Source organism: Sphaerodactylus townsendi, unplaced genomic scaffold, assembly GCF_021028975.2.
Source record: "Sphaerodactylus townsendi isolate TG3544 unplaced genomic scaffold, MPM_Stown_v2.3 scaffold_20, whole genome shotgun sequence".
Lineage (NCBI taxonomy): Eukaryota > Metazoa > Chordata > Lepidosauria > Squamata > Sphaerodactylidae > Sphaerodactylus > Sphaerodactylus townsendi.
In genome coordinates this window covers 391,013-416,841 of record NW_025950363.1, presented here as the reverse complement: position 1 = coordinate 416,841, position 25,829 = coordinate 391,013, and the positions used below count along the sequence as shown (strand labels likewise).

General features: G+C 45.2%; 1 protein-coding gene across 1 annotated transcript in view; it reads left to right on the top strand.

Moving 5' to 3' along the window:
- The window catches only part of SDAD1 (SDA1 domain containing 1), a 35,860-nt gene extending 11,591 nt beyond the window's left edge, over positions 1 to 24,269 (top strand). Inside the window, exons 10-22 of the mRNA XM_048482723.1 lie at positions 305 to 374; positions 979 to 1,082; positions 2,670 to 2,727; positions 3,503 to 3,561; positions 5,892 to 5,968; positions 8,200 to 8,297; positions 8,954 to 9,030; positions 11,242 to 11,368; positions 11,793 to 11,884; positions 13,896 to 14,086; positions 15,754 to 15,838; positions 18,583 to 18,744; positions 23,738 to 24,269. Coding sequence (XP_048338680.1) covers positions 305 to 374; positions 979 to 1,082; positions 2,670 to 2,727; positions 3,503 to 3,561; positions 5,892 to 5,968; positions 8,200 to 8,297; positions 8,954 to 9,030; positions 11,242 to 11,368; positions 11,793 to 11,884; positions 13,896 to 14,086; positions 15,754 to 15,838; positions 18,583 to 18,744; positions 23,738 to 23,788 — 1,251 coding nt within the window. The 3' untranslated portion in view covers positions 23,789 to 24,269. The remainder of the gene's footprint in view (positions 1 to 304; positions 375 to 978; positions 1,083 to 2,669; positions 2,728 to 3,502; positions 3,562 to 5,891; positions 5,969 to 8,199; positions 8,298 to 8,953; positions 9,031 to 11,241; positions 11,369 to 11,792; positions 11,885 to 13,895; positions 14,087 to 15,753; positions 15,839 to 18,582; positions 18,745 to 23,737) is intronic.
- The last annotated feature ends 1,560 nt before the right edge of the window (positions 24,270 to 25,829 follow it).

Below are 25,829 nucleotides of genomic sequence, written 5' to 3'. Positions count from 1 at the left end.
CTAGAGCAGGCTGGCCCCTGCTCGCAGGTGGGGTGGGAGGAAGAAGGAGCCAACCGGTTTTTTCTAACCAAACCAGCATTCAGGTTAAATTGCTGGGTTGGCACTTTGTGATAAATAGGTGGGGTTTGGGTTGCAATTTGAGCACTCGGTCTCAAAAAGGTTCGCCACCACGGCACTGTGCTGTGCCAGAATCCCAAAGGTCCCCTCAGGTTCAAAAAGGTTGGAGACTTATGCTCCCAATGCCCCACTTAATTTTGTCCTAGCGTTCCTCTGAAAAATGTATTTCTCCTTCCCTTTTGCATAGAAACACAAGAAGAAGAGGAAGCCAGAAGTGTTCAACTTCTCAGCTATTCATTTAATCCACGACCCGCAAGGTAAGGGCCGTTGTCCCTGGTTGCTCGTGCTCTTCTGCTGAGGGGTGAAGGTGAAACAGCATGGTGTGCTGGGATGATAACGCGATTTTAGACACACCTGGGATCAATTCAGTCATTGGAATCAGGACCTGGTTTTCCTGGAGTCAAGCCTGTCGAGCAGCATTCATTCAATTATAATGGTCAGGTAGCCTTTCCCATGTTTGAATCAGCTGCCCTGAGGTGACAAGGGATCCATTCTCTTTTCTTTGTGCCCAGCGAGGGCCCTGGGGTAGTTTCTTAGAAACAAGTCTCTAAGATTAACAAATAGAAATTCCAAGAGACGGGACTCCCCATGCCTCAATGCTACCCTGTTTAAAGTCTGAGGTGATTTTGTTTTATGACTAAGGCCCCTTCCGCACATGCAGAATAATGCTGTTTCAATCCACTTCCAATGCACTTTGCAGCTGGATTTTACTGTGCTGAAAAGCAAAACCCACTTGCAAACAACTGTGAAAGTGGAGTGAAAGTGCATTATTCTGCATGTGCGGAAGGGGCCTTACACATCCTCGTTCTTTTCGCTCCCATCCTCACCCTCCACCCTGGCGGTTCTTCCTTATTTGTTCAGACTTTGCAGAGAAATTGCTGAAACAACTGGAGGCCTCCAAGGAAAGGTTTGAAGTGAAGATGATGATGATGGAACTAATTTCTAGACTCGTCGGGATCCATGAGGTAGGAACGAACTCATGGGTTTAGAGTTTGGAATGTTGGTCAAGTAGCGGAGGCCCCCCAAAAGACCCTTTAAGATGGTAGGTGTTTATATGAACAACATATGTTCAGCAGCTGTAAGTCATATGTTAAATGTGCATTTTTTGTGTTAGGGTTGCCCTATGGCTCTTCTGATAGTATAGAGTAGTGGTGGCGAACCTTTGGCACTCCAGATGTTATGGACTACAATTCCCATCAGCCCCTGCCAGCATGGCCAATTGGCCATGCTGGCAGGGGCTGATGGGAATTGTAGTCCATAACATCTGGAGTGCCAAAGGTTCGCCACCACTGGTATAGAGCCTGCCTTCTGCTGTGATGTGCTGCCTTCTTTCCCCCACCCCTAGAAGATGTGTCTTCAGTAGGTCTCTGTACATAAAGCTAATGGCCTTTTTATATGTGGGGAGCTGCAGCTCAGAAACTTCTAGTATTGCCTTTTTGCAGCAAATGTTCTTTTCCCCTTAAAGATGCAGTTCCTGCTTTGCATATCCAAGGGGAAAAAGTTGCACCTTTCTGTTCAGTTATCTATGAAGGTATCATTCAAGCTGGTCTTGCCCTAGATTGCTCTTCTGATGTCCTAGCCCAGGGGTGTCTAACTCTAGCCCTCCATATATTCATGGACTACAATCCCCATCAGCATAATGCTGGCAGGTGCTGATGGGGATTGTAGTCCATGAATATCTGGAGGGCCAGAGTTAGACACCCCTGCTCTGTGCTGAAAAGCAAAATTCTCTCGCCCCACCCTGCTGGGCCCATAACCTGATAGCAGACTTGAGCTGTACTACTCAAAGTAGACAAGTGGACATATACAGCAGACTCCCACCTTCCAGAAGAAGAAATACTCCACACAGCAGTTTCTTTCAAAAGAAGGCTTTTACCTTAGAGTTGCTATATGTACATACTATATACAGAGTATATTAAGCAGTCCAACAAAGTGCTTCACCAGGGTGTTCAGTTACAATACATTGCTGTTGCTTATATACATGGTTCCACCAATCACTGTAAAGGTCACTTGCAACTGGAATGAACTGGTCTGCTTGCTGTTCTCTAGCTGTCAGATCATTCCTTTCTTGCTGACTCATACCTCTGCTGGATAGTATATGATCACCATGATCTAACTGTCATGACAGAAATGTCAGCTTCTGGTTGTAAGTGAAGGTAGATTAGTTATTTGGGGGTGGGTATTTATCACCCATCCCTCAACTGAAATGTTCTCAGTGCAGCTTAGAATTGCAGCCCAGTGAAACTCATATGATAAAATTAGTGAAAATAATTATACCGGTCAGAAGAAATATAAAAACCAACAGCCACGCCATTAGCCAACATATTCAGAATACTAAGCAATATGATAAAGTTAGTCTACAGGAGGAAAAGTACAGATAATAAAAGCGACAACAGACAGCAAATAAACACACATTTTAATGTATGGGGCCAGCCCAAAAGAAAAAAGTCACTTGGATTTAGGGGGATGAAACTGTATATAGAAGGGAAAAGAGGGGAAAACATATATAAAGCCAAAAACTAACCTTGCAAATGTCTTGTGTGTCTCCACAGCTTTTCCTTTTCAACTTCTACCCCTTTGTACAAAGATTCCTACAACCGCATCAGAGAGGTTAGTGTGTAGTCTTTTCTTTTGCTTTTTTGTAAGGTGGGAGAGGAGACCTTTTCCAATCCATTCCATACTACTTGCCAAGGTGGATTTTGTGTTAGATGCTGTGAAGAACCAGTGTGATGTATAATAATAATAATAATAATAATAATCATTATCATTATCATTATCATTATCATTATCATTATCATCATCATCATCATCATCATCATCATCATCATTATTATTAATTAAATTTAGTATACTGCCCTATCCCTGAAGGGCTCAGGGCTGTGTACAGATAAAACATCAGCTAAAAACATACATATAAGTATATCTTAAAATATAAGTCATATCTTAAAACATCGCCCGCGCCCTTACGAAACCCTCCTAATGTGAAATAATGGGTCTTGGTGGTATTAGGGCTCATGGGGGTAAAGAGGAGGGGGCAAGGGCACCCTCAGCGGCCGGTCTCTCCAAAGTGGTTGTGGTTAAAGCAGTGGTGCTCTACACATTCCCAAGACAAATGGAGGATTCACAAACTTTACAGTTTGTGTTTTATGGATGGATCTGAGGCATTTTGTCCAAGCCCTGACTCTTGTTCACACAAAAAAATCCAGGCTTACAAGTGTGACATTGTAGAACTGTACACATTTTCAAAAAGGCCCGACATTTTATTGCTTTTTAATTTACTCTTGTGTTGAAAAATGGCCCAACGTTTGATTGCTTGTTAATTCGTGTTGGAAAAAGTATGATTTCTCAAGCATCTTTCACTCTTTTGACTTCAATTTTTTTTTAGAAGTTACCAAGATTCTGTTGTTTGCCGCACAAGCTTCCCACCAACTTGTACCCCCAGAGGTGAGGACCGTTTGAAATGTTATTGACTTTGGGGAAAGGGCGGGAAGTAACACAGCAAAGTAATTGCTGAGCTTTCTGGCTTTGAGTAGTAAAAAACAAATGGGGTGTAGATCACTGTATGTGACACTCCTGCAGATGTGCCTTGGTCGGCATTTGCTTGAATAGAATGCGCATGCTGGGAAGCTGCAGGCAATTTCTAGCTTTTAACTGAGAGGTTTTGAAATGGGGCCCTGCCAGATGCTCAGGGATTCCTCCAGAAGGTAAGCCAATGCGGAATGAATTCCCTGGAGGTATGTACTCTGAAAACCACTGTAATGTGTGCTCGTCAAATGTAATGGTCTATGCCAGTGGCGGTGAACCTATGGCACGGGTGCCACAGATGGCACTCAGAGCCCTCTCTGTGGGCACGCATGCACAGAGTTCGTCATGGGTTGGTTTTTTTTAAATCGCCCCACCCACATCTAGGCTGACCTGGGCCCCTGGGCACAACGTGTAGGTAACCAGATTAAGTGGTGTTAAACCCCACTGATTTTTAAGGGAAGAACTAAAGCGCAATCCTTTACCTGGGAGTAAGCTTGGTTGCTGGTAATGGGGCTTGCTTCTAAACCCTCCTAGGGTCGTGATTCACCCATTCGAAGTGTTGCACAGTTACTTCAAAGCAAAGCCACCAACTACCACCAAGCTTACTCCCGAGTAATGCACGCCTTGGAGCCAACTGTTTTTTTCTAAACTAAAACCTCAGTATTCAGGTTAAATTGCTGTGTTGGCACTTTGCGATAAATAAGTGGGATTTGGGTTGCAGTTTGGGCACTCGGACTCGAAAAGGTTCACCATCACTGGTCTATGCACAGGGTAGCCTGCAGCTTCCTACCCATAGTGTCTCTTCTGCCCCTCTTTTGGAAGTGCACTTTGGAAAACAAATTTAGAGCGCCAACCAAGGAGGTGTGCGGATCCGCTTCTGGGAGCGGCACACTGCCTTGCCAGCAGATTCACCCTCCACCGGGGCACTTGCCCAGTGGTGGGATGCAGCAGTTTTTTGCACCACTTCGGCAGAACCGGTTGTTAAAATAGTGCTTGTAAACAACCAGTTGTTAAATTATTTGAATCCCACCACTGCCCTTACCCTAATGGAGGGGCGATTCTGCTAGCGTGCAGACACTGCCCCACACACACGGCACTAGAATGCGGCACTGAACACCCCACAAGTGTACCACCGCTGTAGCAGGGACAGGGCGGAGCCAGGGAAGCAGGATTGTAACGAGGCAAACTGTAGCCCTGGGCAAAACCTGAGTTGGATTCTTTGCTAAGGAGATGGGGCTACCCTTTTGAGGGTCCAATAACTTTGGACCCCCGGAACCAAACTGCACCAAACTTGGGGGGTGCCATCATGACAGTCTCCAGATGATACCCTGAAATTTTGGTGCTGATACATCCAAAAATGCACCCCCTGCAGGAACATCCCAGAAATTTGCCCAAGAATCTTTGTTCCGCATTGCTATCAATGGGGGTTGCAAGCTGGGGGGGGGGGGGCACATTTCTGAAGGCACAGTCTCAAAACTTTCATGGTCTCATCAGGAGACTTCCCTAATGATATCCTCCAGGTTTGGTGCAGTTTGGTTCAGGAGGGCCAAAGTTATGGACCCTCAAAAGGGTAGCCCCCATCTCCTTAACAAAGAATCCAACTCAGGTTTTGCCCAGGACAGTCTCCTGATGTTACGCTGAAAATTTGGTGCCACGTGACTAGCCTTAAAATTGCGCCCCCGCAGGCCAAAAATGAAAAACCACTAAAAATACCCAAAAACGAACCCTGCATTTTGATGCCCCCCACAAGGTGGTGCCCTGGGCAGCTGCCCACCTTGCTCAATGGGCATTACACCCCTGCAGGGAAGGAGCCAAAGTTACTCAGCTCCCTCCCGAACTTTTCTGGTGTTCCGTCGGCAGGCCACAGTCTGGACTGAATCCAGTCTTTTTGCTGGTCTAATGAGGCTACTTGGCGGCAGGGAGACTGTTGCTCTCTGTAAGCCTCCCCACGCCATTGGGAAACCTCTTTGGGAGCGGTGGGGCGGCACTGTGGGCCGCCATCTCCCGTGTGGGTGGGGGCTGCCCATCTTCTACCAAGTGGCCCAAGGCTAAAGAACATCATCTCTAAGTTCTGTGTAACTCACATTTTCATATTATGTTAGCACAAGTTGATCCTCAAAATATTTCAACCTGGGCTGGGGGGAAGAAAGGACCCACTCTGAGCACGTCTAGAAAAATAGTTTCAGGAGACACGGCATGTAATTAAAATGCCAGCATGCAAATCTAGATTTATATATTTCCTTCATTAGATTGTCCAGTCGGTGTTGATGACAATCGCCAACAATTTTGTCACGGACAAAAATTCTGGAGAAGTGATGACCGTTGGGTGAGTCACTGGATCTCAAGGAAATTCAAGAACTCTGTGGTTGTGGTGAAAACCTGGCTTCTTTTCATTCTGTAAAGTTAAGGTAGTAGAAGGGCAGGACAGGGCCTTGTCAGGCATGGCCCCAGCCTTCTGGAACTAACTGCCTAGAGAAACCCACTGCAGGGATTCGGGAAAAGGGATAAAGCCTGCTTTCTTCATGAAGCTGAACTGCTTTTATGCTCTATCTAGATTATGTATTTTGGATATTACTTTTGGTTGTTTTTGTGAGCTACAAAATATGCATTTAAAAACACCCTTATTTCTGAGACCCAGAAATATTCTGGAAGGAAAATGTGTGTATCAAGAATTTGGTACTGTAATGAGATGAAATGCAATCAAATAGAGAATCTGGACTAACTAGCTGTCTACGAATTGTTCTTTAAACTATTCAACCCAGATAGCTCCAGGATCTATCATATTTAAAGTTGTTTTGCAACCTTTAATGGTTTAACAGTACAAATGGATTAGTTGTGAGTTCTGCTCTTTGAACTATTACCAGCAAACCAGGCAGGCAACCTACAGAGAGCTCCTGTCTTTAATTAAAAAAGAAATCATTACCTTTATTTGACAAGGTATTGGAAAATATAAGCTTGTTAAAATTAACCCTATAGCTACTGCAAAAGCTGCTTTTAACAATTTTTCTAAAAACCCAAGTCACAGGTACAAACAGAAGCCTCACCTAATTTCTTCTGAGAGTTCCATCCAGAGAAATCTGATTTGCTTATTATATCAATGCATTTGTATAGAGGGGAAAAGCAATCTTGTCTTAAGCTACATTTTTACTTAAACATGTGATCGTCATCTAGATATTACCCATTATCTGTACACCAGCCTGAGCCCTTCGGGGATAGGGTGGTATACTAAATTTAATAGTAATAATAATAGTAATAATAATAATAATAATAATAATAATAATAATAATAATAATAATAATAATAATAATAATAACTCTGATTTCTAACTATTAATGTGATAATCAAACAGATGCATCTAAGAATACATCTCATGTGTTCATCAGCTGTTTCAAGCAAGATTTTTTGATGCCGTCACAGCTGACATCTGGTGACCCTGTAAGATTTTCATGCCAAAGGGACGTTCAGAGGTGATTTTCTATTGCCTGATTCTGCATCACAACCCTGGTGTTCTTTGGAGGTTGCCCATCTATATACTAACCAGGGCTGGCCCTGCTTAGCTTGCTAGCCTGAGGTGATCCAGGTCAGGCCCAAGCAAGATTAGAAGGCCAAATTTATCTCTTCATCTCTAGTAAAAAGCAGTAAATCTAGTATTTCTATAACTGTTTTAATTAGCTGTCGAAGATGAAAGAAAAATCTGATGCAATCAGTAGGTGAAGCTGACATGTGCTCACTTCTGCACGGAAACATGCTTGAATCAAAATCTTGTGACAGCTCCAGGCCCCACCAGGTGAAGACATTAGTCACAGGTTGTGTAGACAGGCCATTTTTTCATGTAGAGATGTCACTCAGATAGGGGGAGGGTTTAGGCTGACTCATTTCCTCATGGGTTATACTGAAGTCTCATACCTGGCGGTATGTGTATAGAGTTTAGGATGCCTGCTGCCACTGTGGTCTAGGCTGCTGCGTTTAAGACACTGAGCGTGTGTGGGGTGGGAGCTGGGGAGCAACAGAAAGGGGGGGAAACCACGTTTCTAGTCCTTGAGACTGGAAAGGTGAGCTGGGAAGTATTTCGTGAGACATCTGAAGCCGAGGAAGGAAGGGATTGAACAAAAAGTGCGTCATCCATCTCCACTATGACTGTCAGAAGAAGAAGAAATTGTGTAAAATGAGCAGTTATATGAAACTATGCTCAATTTACTAGCATAGTGCAGTGGTCAAGAATGGCGGGCTCTAATCTGAAGAACCATGTTTGATTCCCCACTCCTCCACATGAGGCCTATTCGCTAGCCTTGGGCCAGTCACAGTTCTCTCAGAACTCTCTCAGCCCCACCTACCTCACAAAGTGTCTGTTGTGCGGAGAGGAAGGGAATGAGTTTGTAAGCCACTTTGAGACTCTATAAGTTAGAAAAAAAGCAAGATATGCAGAAATTAGCTGTGGGTTGCTCTTTTAACAAGGTTTTAATTTTGTTTCAAAGGCTCATAATAAATATAAAGAGAGTTTCCATTGTTACCAGATTCCATTGTTCAAAGTGTTTTAATTAACTTCCCGCTTTCCAGGATTAATGCTATCAAAGAAGTGTCAGCTAGATGCCCGCTCGCCATGACAGAAGATTTGCTGCAAGACTTGGCCCAGTACAGATCTCATAAGGATAAAAGTAATTTCACTTCCTTCTGCTCATGCAGTCTTTAGGTTCCCCTTTGCATGTTTATTATAATAAAATGTAGGAGTGGCTGCTATTTAGTAGCAGCTGTAGTTCCACCACCACCTTGAGAGCCAGCATGGTGTAGTGGTTAAGAGCAAGTGGATTCTAATCTGGAGAACCGTGTTTGATTCCCGATTCTGCCACTTGAGCTGTGGAGGCTTACCTGGTGAACCAGATGTGTTTCCACAATCCTACATTCCTGCTGGGTGACCTTGGGCTAGTCACAGTTCTTCAGAACTCTATCAGCCCCACCTACTTCACAAGGTGGCTGTTGTGGGGAGAGGAAGGGAAAGGAGCTTATAGACCACCTTGAATCTCCTTACAGGAGAGAAAGGTGGGACATACATCCAAACTCTTCCTCTTCCTCCTCCTCCTCCTTTTAGAGACTGGAAACCTGCTCCTTGCACAATATACAGTGTGGCTATTTTCTTTGATTCCAGACGCATGGAATCTTTTGTTTGCTGCTGGTATCAGATTTCTGAGAATTCAGATGTCCTTAATTTAAAAAAAAATTAAAAGAAGGCAGCAGCGTGTTTTCTAAACCGGTCACATACAGACACGTCCCTGTTTTTCAGAGCACCTTTAATTGTAACCATGTTTCTTTACAGACGTCATGATGTCGGCAAGGACGTTGATTCAGTTGTTCCGGTCACTGAATCCACAGATGTTGCAAAAAAAATTTAGGGTAACTAATCAATGAATTTTCATGTCGGGAAAAGGAGGGGGGGCTTCAAAGGGGGCCCCAGTGTGTTGTAGCCGCTAGAGCAGGGAGAACAACGTAGGCCATCCTGAACATTTTGGGATAGGGTCTGCTAAGATTTACCGAAATAATTTCCAGGTTAACATACCACGTCGGAATTTGCCTTCGGCAATTTCGCTTTTCAGAGTTGGGCGTGGCCTACACAGAGGCCTCTGAAACGGATCTTTGTGATTCACTGAGCTTGGGCATTTGTTCTAGAAGCTGACTGATCTTAAAAAATAAAGGTGTTTTTCAAGGCAAGTGGATTGCTGTGGTTCAAGAGCAGGGGACATCAGAGAGACATTTGTGAAGAGGCCTCTTGTCAGGAGGGCAGGAATGTGAATCTTAGACTTTGCATAAGAACATATACTTTGGTGGAAATTGCCGTGAAGCCACAACCTGATGATCCCCATGGGGTTTTCAAGACGAGGTGAGCAGACGTGGTTTGCCACTGACTGCCTCTGGGTAGCAATCCTGGACCGTTTCTGCATGGCCACGATTGGGGGGTGCGTCGGCGTATACGACGCTGACGCCCCCTAGAACCTTTCGCACAAACAGTCCCGGTAGGGGCGGGGAAGATGGCACAGCACTGTGCCGTCGCCCGAACTCCTTCCCTTCCCTCCAACCTTCCGGCGCGTCGCCCAGGCCAGGGCCCCCCCCCCCGCCCTTCGCGACACTCTGGAGTCGCAGGGCAGGGGGGGCGTGTCGGGGTGTGTGTCCCCAGGCCTGGACAACGCGCCCGAAGGTCAGAGGGAAGATAAGGCGTTCAGGAAAGGGGGGGATGGCACCTTCCAGCGACTGCCGTTTGTACGGCAGCGGTTGGAAGCCGCTGTTTCCGAAATACCTCACCCAGGGAGCGAGGTTCCGAAATACTTCGCCCAGGGAGCGAGGTTCGGAAACAGCAGCTTCACGCCGCTCTGGGGTTGCGAGGCCGCCACTGCGAGGCCGTGAGAACCCCTCCCTAGGGACGCTGTTTTTAGCATCCCTGGGTCGCTGTATTCCGCCCGTGCGGAAACAGCCCTGGACTTCCATGGTGGTTTCTCATCCAAATACTAGCCGGGGCCAACGCTGCTTTGTTTCTGAGATCTGACAAGATCATACCAGCCAGGACCAGTCAAGTCAGGGCTAAAGTTATGTACACATTCATACTTACGCTTCGCTTCTGCTCTGTTTTTTATATTTCCGATTCGTTCCAGATTTCTGGAATCCTAATCCCATTTCACTGTTCATTGACAGTCCCACCCAGGTGCTGGCATTGCCTCATTCTGTGTAATCTGCCATGAAATCAAGTGAGAAAGGCGGGCTATAAATAACATACATGAAATTAATTACATGCATAGAACTGGGACTGCACATTTTAAACAGCCCTGGGTCCCCCCCCCCCCCCCTGGTGTGAAAGCTATATGGTTTAGATTCATAATGAAACGATGCCCAATTTGCCAGCACGGTTATAGTGGCTAAGAACAGTGGACTCTAATCTGAAGAACCAGGTTTGATTCCCCCCTCCTCCACATGAGACCTACTGGGTAGCCTTGGGCCAGTCACAGTTCTCTCAGAACTCTCTCAGCCCTACTTACCTCCCAAGGTGCCTGTTGTGGAGTGAGTAAGCCACTTTGAGACTCTATAAAGTATGACTTAACACCAGTGGTGGGATCCAAAAATTTTAGTAACAGGTTCCCATGGTGGTGGGATTCAAACTGTGGTGTAGTGCCAATGGGGCTGGGCGGGGCACGACGGGGGCGTGGCCCGGGCATTCCTGGGCGGGGCTATGGCAAGGATGCAGCCGCTGCGCCGGTCCTTGGTCGGGAAACGAATGCACGCAGGCGCAGGCTGCCACGCACGCCGGTCCACCTCCTGCTAGACTGCTTCAAGTTCTGTGCACTACTGCTGAGAGGAGGGGCGTAACTAAGGCAAAAATCACATGGCAAAATCACCAATTAGTAACCCCCTCTCGGCACACACAAATAATTAGTAACCTACTCTCGGGAACCTGTGAGAACCTGATGGATCCCACCTCTGCTTCACACCCAGTGAGAGAGTCAGAGACACAAAGAGTGACAGACACACACAGGCAGATAGACATCGCTGAAAGAATTATTTGGTGATTCAGGCAGAGTGCTTTGCTTGTTTGAAAATAAATATCTGGATTGCTTACAGGGTAAACCAACAGAAGCCACCCAGGAAGCCAAAATTCACGAATATGGGGAATTGAATGCCAAAGACTACATTCCAGGAGCTGAAGTCTTAGACCTTGAGACCAAGGATGAAGATGAACGTGAAGAAGGTTCTTGGGTTTTTTGCAGAATGCTCATGACCATGGAGTTTGGGTTGGACTACAAAAGGGGGTGGAGAGCCAGTGTGATCTGTTTGAGCATCTTTTTTATGACTGTGACCAATTGTTGAAGAGTTGTTTAAATTGGCACCCAGGTCTTCCACAACAAGTCTTAAAGAGTATAATGCAATGTGCCAATCATGCCCAATTCCTGCTATGACAAAATCTTATAATGCTACAGTCATAGGAAATTCTTTTAGACTAAAGCAAACGAATTAGGTCAAAGAAGTGGCCCCTTGAACAATTTCCTGACTCAGAGGAAGGCAGCTTAATGTGTTTTCTTGCAGTCTTTGGAGATGAGCTTGCTTCTTTGAAGTAAAGTCTGAAACTGTTATTGTGTTTTTCCCTTACTTTGCATCTTTGTACCTGCTTACAGATGGCTGGGAGAGCGCCAGTCTGAGTGAAGAGGACGAAGATGGACAATGGATTGATGTCCACCATTCCTCAGATGAAGAGCAGCAAGAACTGGTAACTTTTGCACTATTATCCAAACTGGGCCCCTTTCATGCAGGCTATTTAACCCACCTCGGCTTCTGAAGGCAAACGGTTTTTGTTTTAATGTATCACACACCTTAAGGATACAACATTGACCTTCCCCACTTAATGAAGCTTTAACTGGGGCTGGCCAAAGCCTGCTTAGATCCAGTTGGGTTGAGCATTATCCTTGACGAAGAGGAATCTAACAGGTTGAACTCACTTTGGAGAGGAGAGCTGTGCAAAATTCTTCCCCAAAACTCTTTTCATAATGTCCTAAAGATGTCATAAGAACATAAGAACAAGCCAGCTGGATCAGACCAGAGTCCAGCTAGTCCAGCTCTCTGCTACTCGCAGTGGCCCACCAGGTGCCATTGGGAGCTCACATGCAGGATGTGAAAGCAATGGCCTTCTGCGGCTGTTGCTCCCAATCACCTGGTCTGTTAAGGCATTTGCAATCTCAGATCAAAGAGGATCAAGATTGGTAGCCATAAATCGACTTCTCCTCCATAAATCTGTCTAAGCCCCTTTTAAAGCTATCCAGGTTAGTGGCCATCACCACCTCCTGTGGCAGCATATTCCAAACACCAATCACACGTTGCGTGAAGAAGTGTCATATTTGTCACAAATGTCATATTTGTACAGAATCCACTTCACACAGAGAAGGGTAAGTCTTAACAGGACTCCCAAGTTAGATAATGCAGGTTTCAAACACACATTATATTAAGAATGGTATCATCTTTACTGTCTGGGTGATTCACAGTACGATCTTAAGCGTGGCGATTAGAGCTCAGAACAGTGGTTCCCAACCCTTTTTTGGGTGGTGACCCACAGGTTCAAAACTTTACTTCCTATGGTTACTCATTCGTGGCTGGCCAATGGCTTTTTAGTGCCCTGGACAAAATATGACCTTCAGCCCCCTCTAGGGGTGGAGCCAAATCTGCTGGCAGGAACGGCATGGGGTCACAATAGTGGATTTGCCCTCCCGCTTTTGGGTCTCGTCCCACAGTTTGGGAAACACTAGGGGTGTGAAACCTTAAAACACATCTGTTTGCCTCCAGAAGCCAATGAAATCGAGTGTATTATTTACTGCTATCTAGTATATTCTTAATAACATGAATTGCTGCCACGAATGTATTTTCGCTACATCAGAAATGTTTCATTTTTCAAAGAATCTGGTGTAGTGTGAGAAGCAGATTTGCCTGGATTAAATTGGTTTTGGGGTTGAGCTGGTGATTTGTTGTGTGAACTATTCCACAAGTTACCTTTTCCCACTTTTGGTCTTTCCTCAGTAACAGGGGAGTTCATCATATATCTGATTTCCAACTTGACCCTTGCGCGCGGATCAAAAAGTCTGCACAGTGGGGCCATGTAGGGGTAGCGGGGTGTTTATTGCTCCCTTCCACATTTGACAAAAAAGCCTGATCAGTAGAGGAGGAAAATTGTAGGGTTGGCCAAAAAGCCACAACAGTAAAATTGCTAAGGAAAAAAAACTTTAGGAAAAAAAATTATAAAATTGATAACATGTCTTATTAACTGGTGTGTTAATGGATAAGTGAGCTGTGAATCAGGAAGCCCTCAGTTCAGATCACTGCTCCGACACAAATTTATTTCTTGTTTATTTCTTGTTGCTAAGCAAATTTGTTTATTGTTGCTAAGCAAGCCAGTTTTCTCAGCTTCACGCACCCATCTTGCAAATGAGTCAATATGGTCCTACCTTAGAGAACCTTTGTAAAGATTAAGATAATCTAGATCAGGGGTAGGGAACCTGCGGCTCTCCAGATGTTCAGGAACTACAATTCCCATCAGCCTCTGTCAGCATGGCCAATTGGCCATGCTGGTAGGGGCTGATGGGAATTGTAGTTCCTGAACATCTGGAGAGCCGCAGGTTCCCTACCCTTGATCTAGATGGAGTGCTTTGAATGCTCCAACAGCATTAGAAATGTGAAGCCTTCTTAACCCCCACACAAAACACCATTTCCCTGTTTGCACCTGTGTATTAAAGGCTGAGAAAGTCAAAAGCATGCCCATGGAGCAGAGGAAGGCTAAAGCGGCGGCCGTCAGCACCAGCAGACTTCTCACCCAAGAAGAATTCCAGAAAATACGCCTGGCCCAGCTAAGCAAAGAACTCAACTCTGCCCCAGGCAAAGCTGCAAAGAGGAAAAATGTTGATGTAGACAGTGAAGAGGAAGCAAGGTAAAAGATCTGGAACTCGCCCTTCCTGTGCTGTAAAGAACTGCCTTTCATCGTGTTGCTGCCTGTCCTTTTAACATCTTGGCGGTAATGCTCAGAGTGTGGACTTTGGTTTAAATCTCCACTCTAATTAACCCAGGAAATAGCGCATCACACTGGCTGGCTGGTAGTGAAAATGTCAACAATTAAAGTCAAATAAATAATCTACTATAGTACAATTTTACATAGTAATGTACTGAGATGCATCACAAATCCTAAACATAAAGAGGTATAGTTCATAAGAAGCTAGATTCCTTATTCAGTGCTATGTATCTAAAATAGCAGAAAGCAAACCGCAAAAGTCCGTAACAGAGTGCAGTGCCAGCAATATCTTGCCAAAGAATTCTAGTGACACTTTTCATAATTACATATTACTGATCTTGATTTAAAGATCTTGATTTTTCCTGCCACTTTAACTGAATGCAAGCAGAGTACTTCACACCTGTAATTGATTAGAAAGAACATATAATTACTGTCATCAGGCAGTAGCACACAGACAACACATGGATAGCTAAAGGCTGAGGTCTAAGACATCTTGTCTAATGTAAGTTCATAGAGCAAAATATATGTATATATATATTGCTGATGCCATGTAATATGTAATTATGAAAAGTGTCATTATGATATTAAGAATAATGTTATATGATATGTTATTATGTTTAGATTACAGCTGGTTGGCTTAATTAAGTTATAGTAAACTAGCATGTTCCTGAAGAAGATGGATGATTGAAAACGCAAATACACGATTGCGTTTGAATTGAACTATTGAACTATTCATATCATCATAAATGGAGGCTTGCATTACCGCAGCGGAGCAGCTTACAGGCAGTGACGCTCAAATTTCGCAACAGCGGAGCAGCACTCGAACTCCTTGGCAAGATATTGCTGGCACCGCACTCTGTTACGGACTTTTGCGGTTTGCTTTCTGCTGTTTTAGATACATAGCACTGAATAAGGAATCTAGCTTCTTATGAACTATACCTCTTTATGTTTAGGATTTGTGATGCATCTCAGTACATTACTATGTAAAATTGTACCAACAGTTTAAGAACTTATGTCAATAAGATACATTTGAGTTTTGAGACTGTAGTAGATTATTCATTTGACTTTAATTGTTGATGTTTTCACAACCAGCCAGCCGGTGTGCTGCGCTATTTCCTGGGTTAATTAGTTTCACGCCGCACACCTGTTTGTGTTCATTTTGTAGTTTAAATCTCCACTCTCCCATGGAAGCTTAGCTGGTGACTTTGTGCCAGTCACATATTCTCAGCTTAAACCTACTTCGCAGGGCTGTTGTGAGGATAAAATGGAGGCGAGGAAAACAAATCTAACTTACTTTGAGGCCTTGTTGGTAAGAAGAGGGGGATATCAACATCGATCTGAGACCCTCCTCCATTTAACTTTTTTTAAAGAGGGGAAGTGGATCACAGTGAGAAGCAGGGCCTTCTCAGTTGTGACCCCCCCCCCAACTTTGGGATACTCTTCCCTTGGAGATTTGCTTGGCACCAGATCTGGTGCTTGAATCACTTCACTCACTTCAGGATATATTACGTGCATTCTTACTGCGGTGAAGAAGTGTCTTTGTTGTGACATAATGCCATAGGGTTGCTTTGCTTGGTTCTTTCTTCCAGGGGAGAGCTGCTTTCCCTCAGGGACATCGAGCATTTACACAAGAAGCCCAAGTCAGACAAAGAGACGAGATTGGCCACGGCGAAGGTGAGGTGTTTTGATGTGTTTTTAAGTCTGACTGGGCTCAGTAGGATTTATTTGAAGAGTTCCCAAATGAGCTCCCAACATCTGTAAGATGAAATGGACTCTGCTAGAATAAAGAACAATGAAATAAAACACATTTCTGCTTGATGGGGGGAAATTCAACTAGAGCAGAAGCAAATGTACGACAGTGTCTCTCGGAGCAGTCTCACAGAGAAATTGGCCTTAATGGTGGCTGGTGATGGGGGTAAGGAATCTGTCTCAAAAGTTTGTACGCCACCTGGCCAACGAGGTTGGGTTAGCTCAAACACGGGTGTAGATTTCAGCAGCCTGTATGACAGCTGCTTTTTGGGGGTCCCTGGCCCACCATCTCCCCTTCTTCATTTTCTTATTTGATTATTCATAGTAACTAAATTGCAACTTTGATTCTCCTGTAAAGTCTCCCCCTCCCCCCCACACCCCATTCAATCCAGGACCATCAGATCTTCCCTTCTATGTTTCAGGTTTCTCTTTCTTTTAGATCCCTATTTCTCAATATTGGGAGCAGCAGTGGCGTAGTGGTAAAGAGCAGGTGTACTCTAATCTGGAGCAACCAGGTTGGATTCCCCGCTCTGCCCCCTGAGCTGTGGAGTCTTTATCTGGGGAATTCAGATTAGCCTGTACACTCCCAACACACGCCAGCTGGGTGACCTTGGGCTAGTCACAGTTCTTCTGAGCTCTCTCAGCCCCACCTGCCTCACAAGGTGTTTGTTGTGAGCGGGGAAGGGAAAAGAGATTGTCAGCCCCTTTGAGTCTCCTATAGGAGAGAAAGGAAGGATAAAAATCCAATTTCTTCTTCAATCTCTCTCCCCTTACCATACTGCCTTCCTACTGATGTCTGTTCCTCATATTCCAACAGCACAGAGCTCTCTCAAAAGCTTTCACACAAGCTGAAAAATGCACTTTCAATCCACTTTTCAGTTCAATTTGCAACTGGATTTTACTGAGTAAAACAGTGAAATTTACTTGCAAACAATCATGAAAGGGCTTTGAAAGTGCATTATTCACTGGGTGTGAAAGCTTTGCTCTGTCCCCCCCCCCCCCCCCAATATGTTTTCCCTTAAGCCCCAATTTTTCACATTACCTCTGGGACCCTTTTCCTCTTTACTTTTCTGGGTCTTATACCCCCAAGTAGTATGCGCATATTTGCAGAAAACAGAGATATCGGGAACTCATACAGAGATAAGTGACATTTATATGTGACACTGGGTATTACTGGTGAAAAAGAAGTTTGAATTTATATCCCTCCTTTCCCTTCCCCCGCTCCGCCCACAACACCCTGTGAGGTGGGAGGGGCTGAGAGAGCTACAAAGAACTGTGACTAGCCCAAGGTCACCCAGCTGGCATGTGTTGGAATGCACAGGCTAATCTAGTTCACCAGATAAGCCTCCACAGCTCTAGTGGCAGAGCGGGGAATCAAACCCGTTTCCCCAGATTAGAGTGCACCTGCTCTTAACCACTACTGGCTCTTAGAAAATACCTTGGTAGGTTTTTTGAGAGATCCTAAGCTTGGGAGCCACATCTGGTCGCTCTCTCATCTGTCTTACCAACTTCAGGTTGCAGCCCTGTTCTGTTTTTAAGTGACGGGCTGTTTACTTGGGCTTAATGGTGCTCAGGTTGATTGAGAGCCAGTTTCCAATGTCACAGATGGGCAGGCACATGACGCAGCCATCTGCTGAAGCTAAGCAGGCCTGGGGCTGAATAGAAGCCCTCCTGAGAAACCCTATTGTGCACCACCTTGTGTTTCATGATGGAAGAAAGGTAATAAATAACTAAAACTAATTGGTTGTGGTAATAAATAACTAAAACTAACCTGCTGTAGGTTTTGTTTTAGCTCGGATTGATCTAACATTACACTGGTTTTTTTGGTAGCTATTTTGAGAACTGTGGTTAGCAAAACAGAATTTATGTAGACACTAGCAATAGAGCCCATTGTGCAAAACAAAGCAATGGGCTTTAGAAAACTGTTGTGCAAAACAAAGCAATGGGCTTTATGTAGACACTAGCAATAGAGCCCATTGTGCAAAACAAAGCAATGGGCTTTAGAAAACTGTTGGTGTCGGGTGGATAGTAATGAAGTACAATTTCCAGCAGCCCCTGCAACTTGAAGAACCAAGTGTCGCAGCCACACATGCTCAGTCGCATCTGCCAAAGTGGGGGGTGAAGGGAAGTGTAGTCCGTGGGCTTCAGGATGCACGGAGTTCTGGCCCTCCTGGATACTCATAGGCCCGTGGTGGCAAACCTTTGGCACGCCAGATGTCTTGGACTACAATTCCCAGCAGCCCCTGCCAGCATGGTCAATTGGCCATGCTGGCAGGGGCTGATGGGGATTGTAGTCCATGACATCTGGAGTGCCAAAGGTTCACCATCACTGTCATAGGCCAATTATACGCTAGGGGTTTGCTGCGTGGTGGAGACGAATGTCTGCCGCAGCACGAGTATCACCACAGGTGGAGGCAACTGACATTCCTCCTGCCGTGATGGCCTCAGGGTTCAGGATTGAGTCAAGCCACCTCTGCTGGGTTGCCCGCACTGCAGGGTCTACTTTTCTCTACCTGCTTATGGTTTGTTGGAATGTCCCACCGCCCTGCGTGCATGCAATCTGGTTACAAACTCAACAGTGTCAGGCAGTTTCCTTATACCAGAAGAGGAGCTTTTGAGTGGAACAAATTTTCAGCTGTTTTTGGTTTTTTCTCCCTCTCCATTTTTAGGCTGGCAAGACAGACCGAAAAGAATTTGTGAAAAAGAAAACAAAGCTGAATCCCTTTGCCAGTTCTACTAACAAAGAGAAGAAGAAGCAGAAGAACTTTATGATGATGCGATACAGCCACAACGTCCGGTCCAAAAACAAGCGTTCGTTCAGGGAGAAGCAGGCAAGTCGTTCATGACTAAGTTCAACTTTCTGTTTCCACCTAAGTAAGGAGACAGGCCCCCCAAACTCTAAGCCCCATACAGTCACTCCTGCCTCAGGGATCCCAACGAGTCCAGAAATAAGTTCCATTGTCATCATCTTCACTTCAGATCTTTCCTTTGGGGCTTCCAGTTGTTTCAGCAATTCCTTTGCAAAGCCTGAACAATATGGAAGACCTGCTAAGGTCAAAGGGCGGGGATTGGAGAGAAAACTTCCACCATTTTTTCCTGCCCTTCTTGTTGCCCAGTTCTCCCCTGCCCCCCCTCCCCAATCCTGTTCTTGAGGGTCTACTGACCACCCCCCAGAACAGAATTTTGTAGGGGACTCAGTGGCCGCAGAAGCTGGAACATCCTGCCCTGTAGAGTCCATGGAAGGTGTATACCTATTAGTTCCAGAATTGGAAGAACGTTCTGGAAGTTGTTTACAGTCATTGCATGCCATCCCAAAGTGTTAGAGGCTCAAACCTGGTATCCCATGCCGCATTTGAAGATGAAGCAGAGTTAGCATATGACTCCTAGTTTATACTATATATCTTCTTGGGAGAGACATGGGCGTTTCCTGTTTGTATGAGACAAGAGAAACTCCCACTTCCTCTTTTGGGCTAAAGGTTAGCATATAAACTTAAGAAAGTAAATGTGTAGGAGAAGCATGCTGCATAGAGACAAATCAATTTATGTGAACCCTCCCAACTGTCATAATTGGTGACAATGCTTTCTCCTCAGTTATTGGGCACTGGTTATAAATGAGCAATGCATTGTGCTGGGATTTATCCAGTTAGATCAATCTTTCAGTTCAAATTCAGCCATGATTTTTTTGTGATAATTATATATTGAAAAACTTTATTAGCTTCTGTTCTTCCTTAGGAGCAGCAGTGGCGTAGGAGGTTAAGAGCTCATGTATCTAATCTGGAGGAACCGGGTTTGATTCCCAGCTCTGCCGCCTGAGCTGTGGAGGCTTATCTGGGGAATTCAGATTAGCCTGTACACTCCCACACATGCCAGCGGGGTGACTTTGGGCTAGTCACAGCTTTTCCGAGCTCTCTCAGCTCACAGGGTGTTTGTTGTGAGGGGGGTAGGGAAAGGAGATTGTAAGCCCCTTTGAGTCTCCTGCAGGAGAGAAAGGGGGGATATAAATCCAAACTCTTCTTCTTCTTCTCTTATGGAGCTCAAGGCAGCTTCTAAACTTAGATAAAAATCACATCGTGTAAAATATATTAAAACGTAGAATCAAAATATATAATTATTGCTATTAAATGTAACTAGATCAGTGATGGCGAACCTTTTCGAGACCGAGTGCCCAAACTGCAACCCAAAACCCACTTATTTATCGCAAAGTGCCAACACGGCAATTTAACCTGAATACGGAGGTTTTCATTTAGAAAGAAATGGTTGGCTCTGAAGCGTGCGTTACTCAGGAGTAAGCTTGGTGGTAGTTGTTGGCTTTGCTTTGAAGCAACCGTGCAACTCTTTGAACGGGTGAATCACGACCCTAGGAGGGTTTACTCAGAAGCAAGCAACCGAGCTTACTCCCAGGTAAAGGATTGCGCTTTAGTTCTTTGAGTGAAAATCAGTGGGGTTTAACATCACTTAACAGGGTTACCTACACTGCTTCCCCAAAACTAGATCTCAGGTTTAATGCTAATAATTGAGCCCAGCGGCCCAGGCCAGCCTAGATGTGTGTGTATGTGTGTGGGGGGGGGGGCGATTTCCCCCCACATGATGAACTCTGTGTGTGCCCACAGAGAGGGCTCTGAGTGCCACCTCTGGCACCCGTGCCATAGGTTCGCCATCACTGAACTAGATGCTGTCCTAAATGAAGCCATCATCAGCTGCCTCCTAAAGATTAAAAGCAGGGGGCAGGGGGGCGCCACTGAGAAGTCCTTGTCTCATGTTCTTTTAAGATGCCACAGAACTTCCTTTTGTTTGTTTATAAGAAAGTTGTAACGGATGTTAAAATGCATTCTGCCACCGAGTTATTCTTCCGTGTAATGAACTAATAAGTATTATGCGTGTAATGCTGAAGAAATTTGAAAGAAAAGGAAAATATATCCCTGGAAAGTGTTTTGTTTTCCATGAGCTTTGGTTGTTCCGTGCAGGAAGTAGCAGGGTGATGAAATTGTACCTTACTTGGGGCGATTTCCTTGACACATCCCTGACTTACACAAATGGAACTCAGCCCGCCAGGATGGGCTCTCAGCAAAGAAACCATTTATGCTTAAACGTGATACAAAATCAGGCATCCAAATGGCAGAGGAAAAGCAGCCGGAGCAAAATTAATTGTTTCTTAGCACACCCTCTTTGCCAGTCAGCTAAATGTCTTCCAGGGAAGAAGTAATTGAACTGACTCAGAGTTGTACCTGCCTGTCCTGAAGGGTAGGCACATTTCCATCTGTTTTATCTGCCTCAGCCACCCCAAAATTCCACTCCGTTTTTTAATTTAAATTGTTTTATCTCGGTTTAATTAGGTTGTTGTGTTTCCCGGAGTCTCCCAGACTGCAAAATGACTGTTTCACAATGTATGCACACTCAGGATTTTTTTAAAAAACCAACATTCTGTGGAATTACGGTATAGGGTGCAATTGGGTAGCCTTCAGCCCCTCTGAATCTCTGGCCCCTTCCGCACACGCAGAATAGTGCGTTTTCAAAACACTTTCACAACTGTTTGCAAGCGGATTTTGCTGTTCCGCACAGCTTCAAAGAGCATTGAAAGCAGTTTGAAAGTGCAGTATTCTGCATGTGCGGAAGGAGCCTCTGATTGCTTTTAGATCCCCCCCCCCCCCTTTTAACTTCTCAGTCGAATTTTTAGTCTTCATGGTTGTGAAGAAACAAGGAAAAGTGTAGGAAATGAGTGGTGAAAACCTTAGCAGCTAGGATTTCCAGTGGTTAAGGTAGGAGTCCCCACCCTGGTGCCCATGGGCACCTTGCCATGGCCAACCTGCCATCACCACCCACCTGGAGCTGCCCAGCAGGGATGATACAGAAGCTTTGGGGCTCCTTCCTGGCCAACCAACCACCTAGAAAGGGGCCGCAGCTCACGGCAGATGCTGGTGCTGCAAGGGAGGTGGGGGCACAAGCAGCACCCCGGGAGCCTCCCTGACAACGACGCACGCAGATGAGATCCGGCGCGAGGCAGGGCTCGCCCCTGCCGAGCCAGCACAGGTTGTGGGCTGACATTCCAATTTCTTTTATTTTACTAATAAATAGGCCCTCAAAATTTTAGTGGGTCATGGAGGAGAGGTATTAAAATCACCGGGTCATGGGGGGAAAAAGTTTGGGAAACGCTGGTGTACACAATAAGTTGGGTAAAAACACAGGGCCTGGAATATAAAAACATCAGCGTAAACTATCACAAAGATCTCAAAGTTGATGATGTCCTTATTTTAAATGGCTAATACAGGACCATAAGCGTTTCAGACTATTGGGCCTTCCTCAGTGGTCATAAATACAAAACATTAGAGACACAACTGGAAATACAACTTAAGTATTTTTATTTGGAACTAGCGTGCCCGGCCACACTTCGCTGTGGCGTACAGTGGCGAGGTAGGAAAGGGAGGGAGGAGGAAGGGGAGAGACGTAACGGGTTTTTCCTACCGCTTTGGTGGTAATGCTTCCTCTCCCTGTGTCTCGTGGGCGAGTCACGCAGCAGGCAGTTTCGTGTGGCATGAACACGCACGCCACGGCGAAGGCAGGCAAGCCAGCCCACCCTCCCTGGTACTGCGGCCCTTGCTGGTAACGCTCCTCCTTCCTCTCCCTGTGTCTCGTGGGCGAGTCACGCAGCAGGCAGTTTCGTGTGGCATGAACGTGCACACCGCGGCGAAGGCGGGCAAGCCACACCCCCGGTACCGCGGCCCCTCATTGGTCCGGCGTAGGGTTTGGGGAAAAGTAAGTTTTACCAGGCTCAGGTAGTAAAGGTCAGCAATCTGAAGGTCTGAAAACCTGCCTGCAATGGAAAGCCATGTTGTGTGAAAATTTGGGAGCAATCGGTCCAGGCGTTTCGGCGTTAGAGCATCAGTAACAAATACACGGTTAGCTTTTTATATATATAGATAGAAAATCTTATATCTTGTGTAGCCTGATGTTAACTATTAACACAAATCATGAGTCTTGCTACATGGGAGCTTGCTTGCAAAAATCTGGCATAAATTTACTAAGGTTTCCAGATGTGTAAAACATCAACTGGGCCAATACATTTTATTACTGGTTGATATTGCTCATATTGGCAGCGGCGTAGCGCCAATGGGGCCCAAGGGTGCAATGCCCCGGATGGAGCCACAGCAGGGCCGTGGAGGGGGCGTGGCAGGTGGCGCCACGGCAGGGGCGCAGGGCACACACGTGCCTCAGCACAGTTTCCCCTCACTTCGCCCCTTATTGGAAACTTTGGTAACACTGCAGAAGGCCCAGTAGTATGAAATGTGTATGGTCCTAAACTAGCTATTTATAATGAGCATGGCCTTAAAATGGGTTAAAGGAAATGGGAAACCCATTGGTGGCCATCATGGTATCCACAGATGCCACACTAGGGATCACCACTCTACAACTTGGTTTAGTGCCCAGTGCCATTAAAGTCACAGTTTATGGCGATCCCATTGGGTTTTCAGAGCAATAGATGGATAGAGGTCTGCGTATCAACTCTGAACTTTCTTGAAGGCCTCCCATCAAAGTATGAATCCTTAATTTCTGAGATCCTTAACTTCTGAGATCTGGAGAGATCACGTAGGTCTGGAACATCCAGGATAGGACACTGTACAGCTTATTTTAAAAAGCCCTGGAAACCTGAGAAGATAATTATGAAATGCCCAGTTTGCCAAACTGTGATCCCAAGACTTGGGATTTCTCTGTTCTCGGTGCAGAGGGTATGCAGGGAATTTTCAATACTGTACAATGCAGATGGCTTCAGAAATCACCCTTATGTGTTCCCCTTACTGCATTGTGATACCTATTTTTCTGATTTTGCAGTTGGCCTTGCGGGACGCACTCCTGAAACAGAGGAAAAGGCTAGTCAAGTAACTGTGGACACAGCCAGAGACAAAGACCATATTTTGTGTCATTTATCAGCTTGGATTTCTGATGCTTCCTCCTGTTCTTGAATTACCTAAGCTGCCAGTGAGTTTACAAGCATGAACATTACACCTGGCTTGTTGAAGACAGTGACTCCTCCTGCTCACCACATATGAGTAAAAATCACTCAGTGACTATTTAAAGAGTTTACAAGCTGGAAATATACCTTGAGGAATGGACTTGCCTTTTAATTAAATGCAATTTATTTGAGTGCATTTCCAGCTTGCTGATAGGTTAGGACTCTAATTACCTTCATAAAAGAGCTGTGACTTCAGCGGCAAAGATCCTTCCTGAGTAAACCACGTGGACTGCAACGGCTTTCTAAGTAAATCAGTATGAGAAGATTATATATCTCTGTAAATGTTCTACCTGAATGTGAGAAGAAACGCAGTACTCTGGTATTGTTATAAAATACATTTTAAATACTTTATCTTACACTTTTAATGATTTTGTACCTATTAGAAATTACAGTGATTCATTTGGCTGAGCTTTATTGGATAACGTTTTAATGTTTCCGGTTGAGGGCAAACCATAAGTGGTGTGGTGTAGTGGTTAGAATTGTTGGACGACAACCTGGGACAGCCAAATACAAATCCCCCACTCTTATAGCTTCTCAGCCCAATCTACCAGCACAAAGGGAAGCCATGTGAAAAGCTACTTTGAGTCCCCAGTCAGGGAGAAAAATGGGACATAAATAAAAACGAATAGGAGCAGCAGTGGCGTAGGAGGTTAAGAGCTCGTGTATCTAATCTGGAGGAACCGGGTTTGATTCCCAGCTCTGCCGCCTGAGCTGTGGAGGCTTATCTGAGGAATTCAGATTAGCCTGTACACTCCCACACATGCCAGCTGGGTGACCTTGGGCTAGTCACAGCTTCTCAGAGCTCTCTCAACCCCACCCACCTCACAGGGTGTTTGTTGTGGGGGGGTGGGAAGGGCAAGGAGATTGTAAGCCCCTTTGAGTCTCCTGCAGGAGAGAAAGGGGGGATATAAATCCAAACTCTTCTTCTTCTTCTTCTAAATACAATAACAACTGGGTACAGGGAAACACAAGTTCTGCATCTAATGTGTGACCCTGGTCACCCAGTAACTCAAGGGTGCAAAAATATTTCATTTAATTTATTTAATCTCAAAAGCTAGAAGGGAGTGCTAGGGTGATTGGAACACCTTCCTTATGAGGAGAGGCTGCAGCGTTTGGGACTCTTTAGTTTGGAGAGGAGACGGCTGAGGGGGGATGTGATTGAAGTCTATAAAATTATGCATGGGGTAGAAAATGTTGACAGAGAGAAATTTTTCTCTCTTTCTCACAATACTAGAACCAGGGGGCATCCATTGAAATTGCTGGGGGGAAGAATTAGGACTAATAAAAGAAAACACTTCTTCACACAACGTGTAATTGGTGTTTGGAATCTGCTGCCACAGGAGGATGGTGATGGCCACTAACTTGCATAGCTTTAAAAAGGGCTTGGACAGATTTGTGAAGGAGAAGTCGCTCTATGGCTACCAGTCTTGATCCTCCTTGATCTGCAAATGCCTTAGCAGACCAGGTTCTCGGGAGCAGCAGCAGCAGCAGCAGGCCATTGCTTTCACATCCTGCATGTGAGCTCCCAAAGGCATCTGGTGGGCTACTGCGAGTAGCAGAGTGCTGGATTAGATGGACTCTGGTCTGATCCAGCAGGCTCTTTCTTATGTTCTTATGTGATCTAATTCCTGCCAGTGCAGGAACTACAACTATAATATCCTCAACAACTAATTATCCAATTGAAGTTTAAAACCTCCAAAAACAAACGTTCTTCCATTTCATGAGGGAGAATCTGCTAGTGTCAAATACGCTGCTTCATCAAGAAATATCTTTCTCAAACTTAAGATGAAATCTTGAATCATCTCACATGACTGAAAACTTCAGACAAAACCTATTGTCTTACATGACTGGAAACATATCTGTCTCATCCTCAGCGTGGTGTTGTTGTGTGGATAATATAGCGAAGGACGG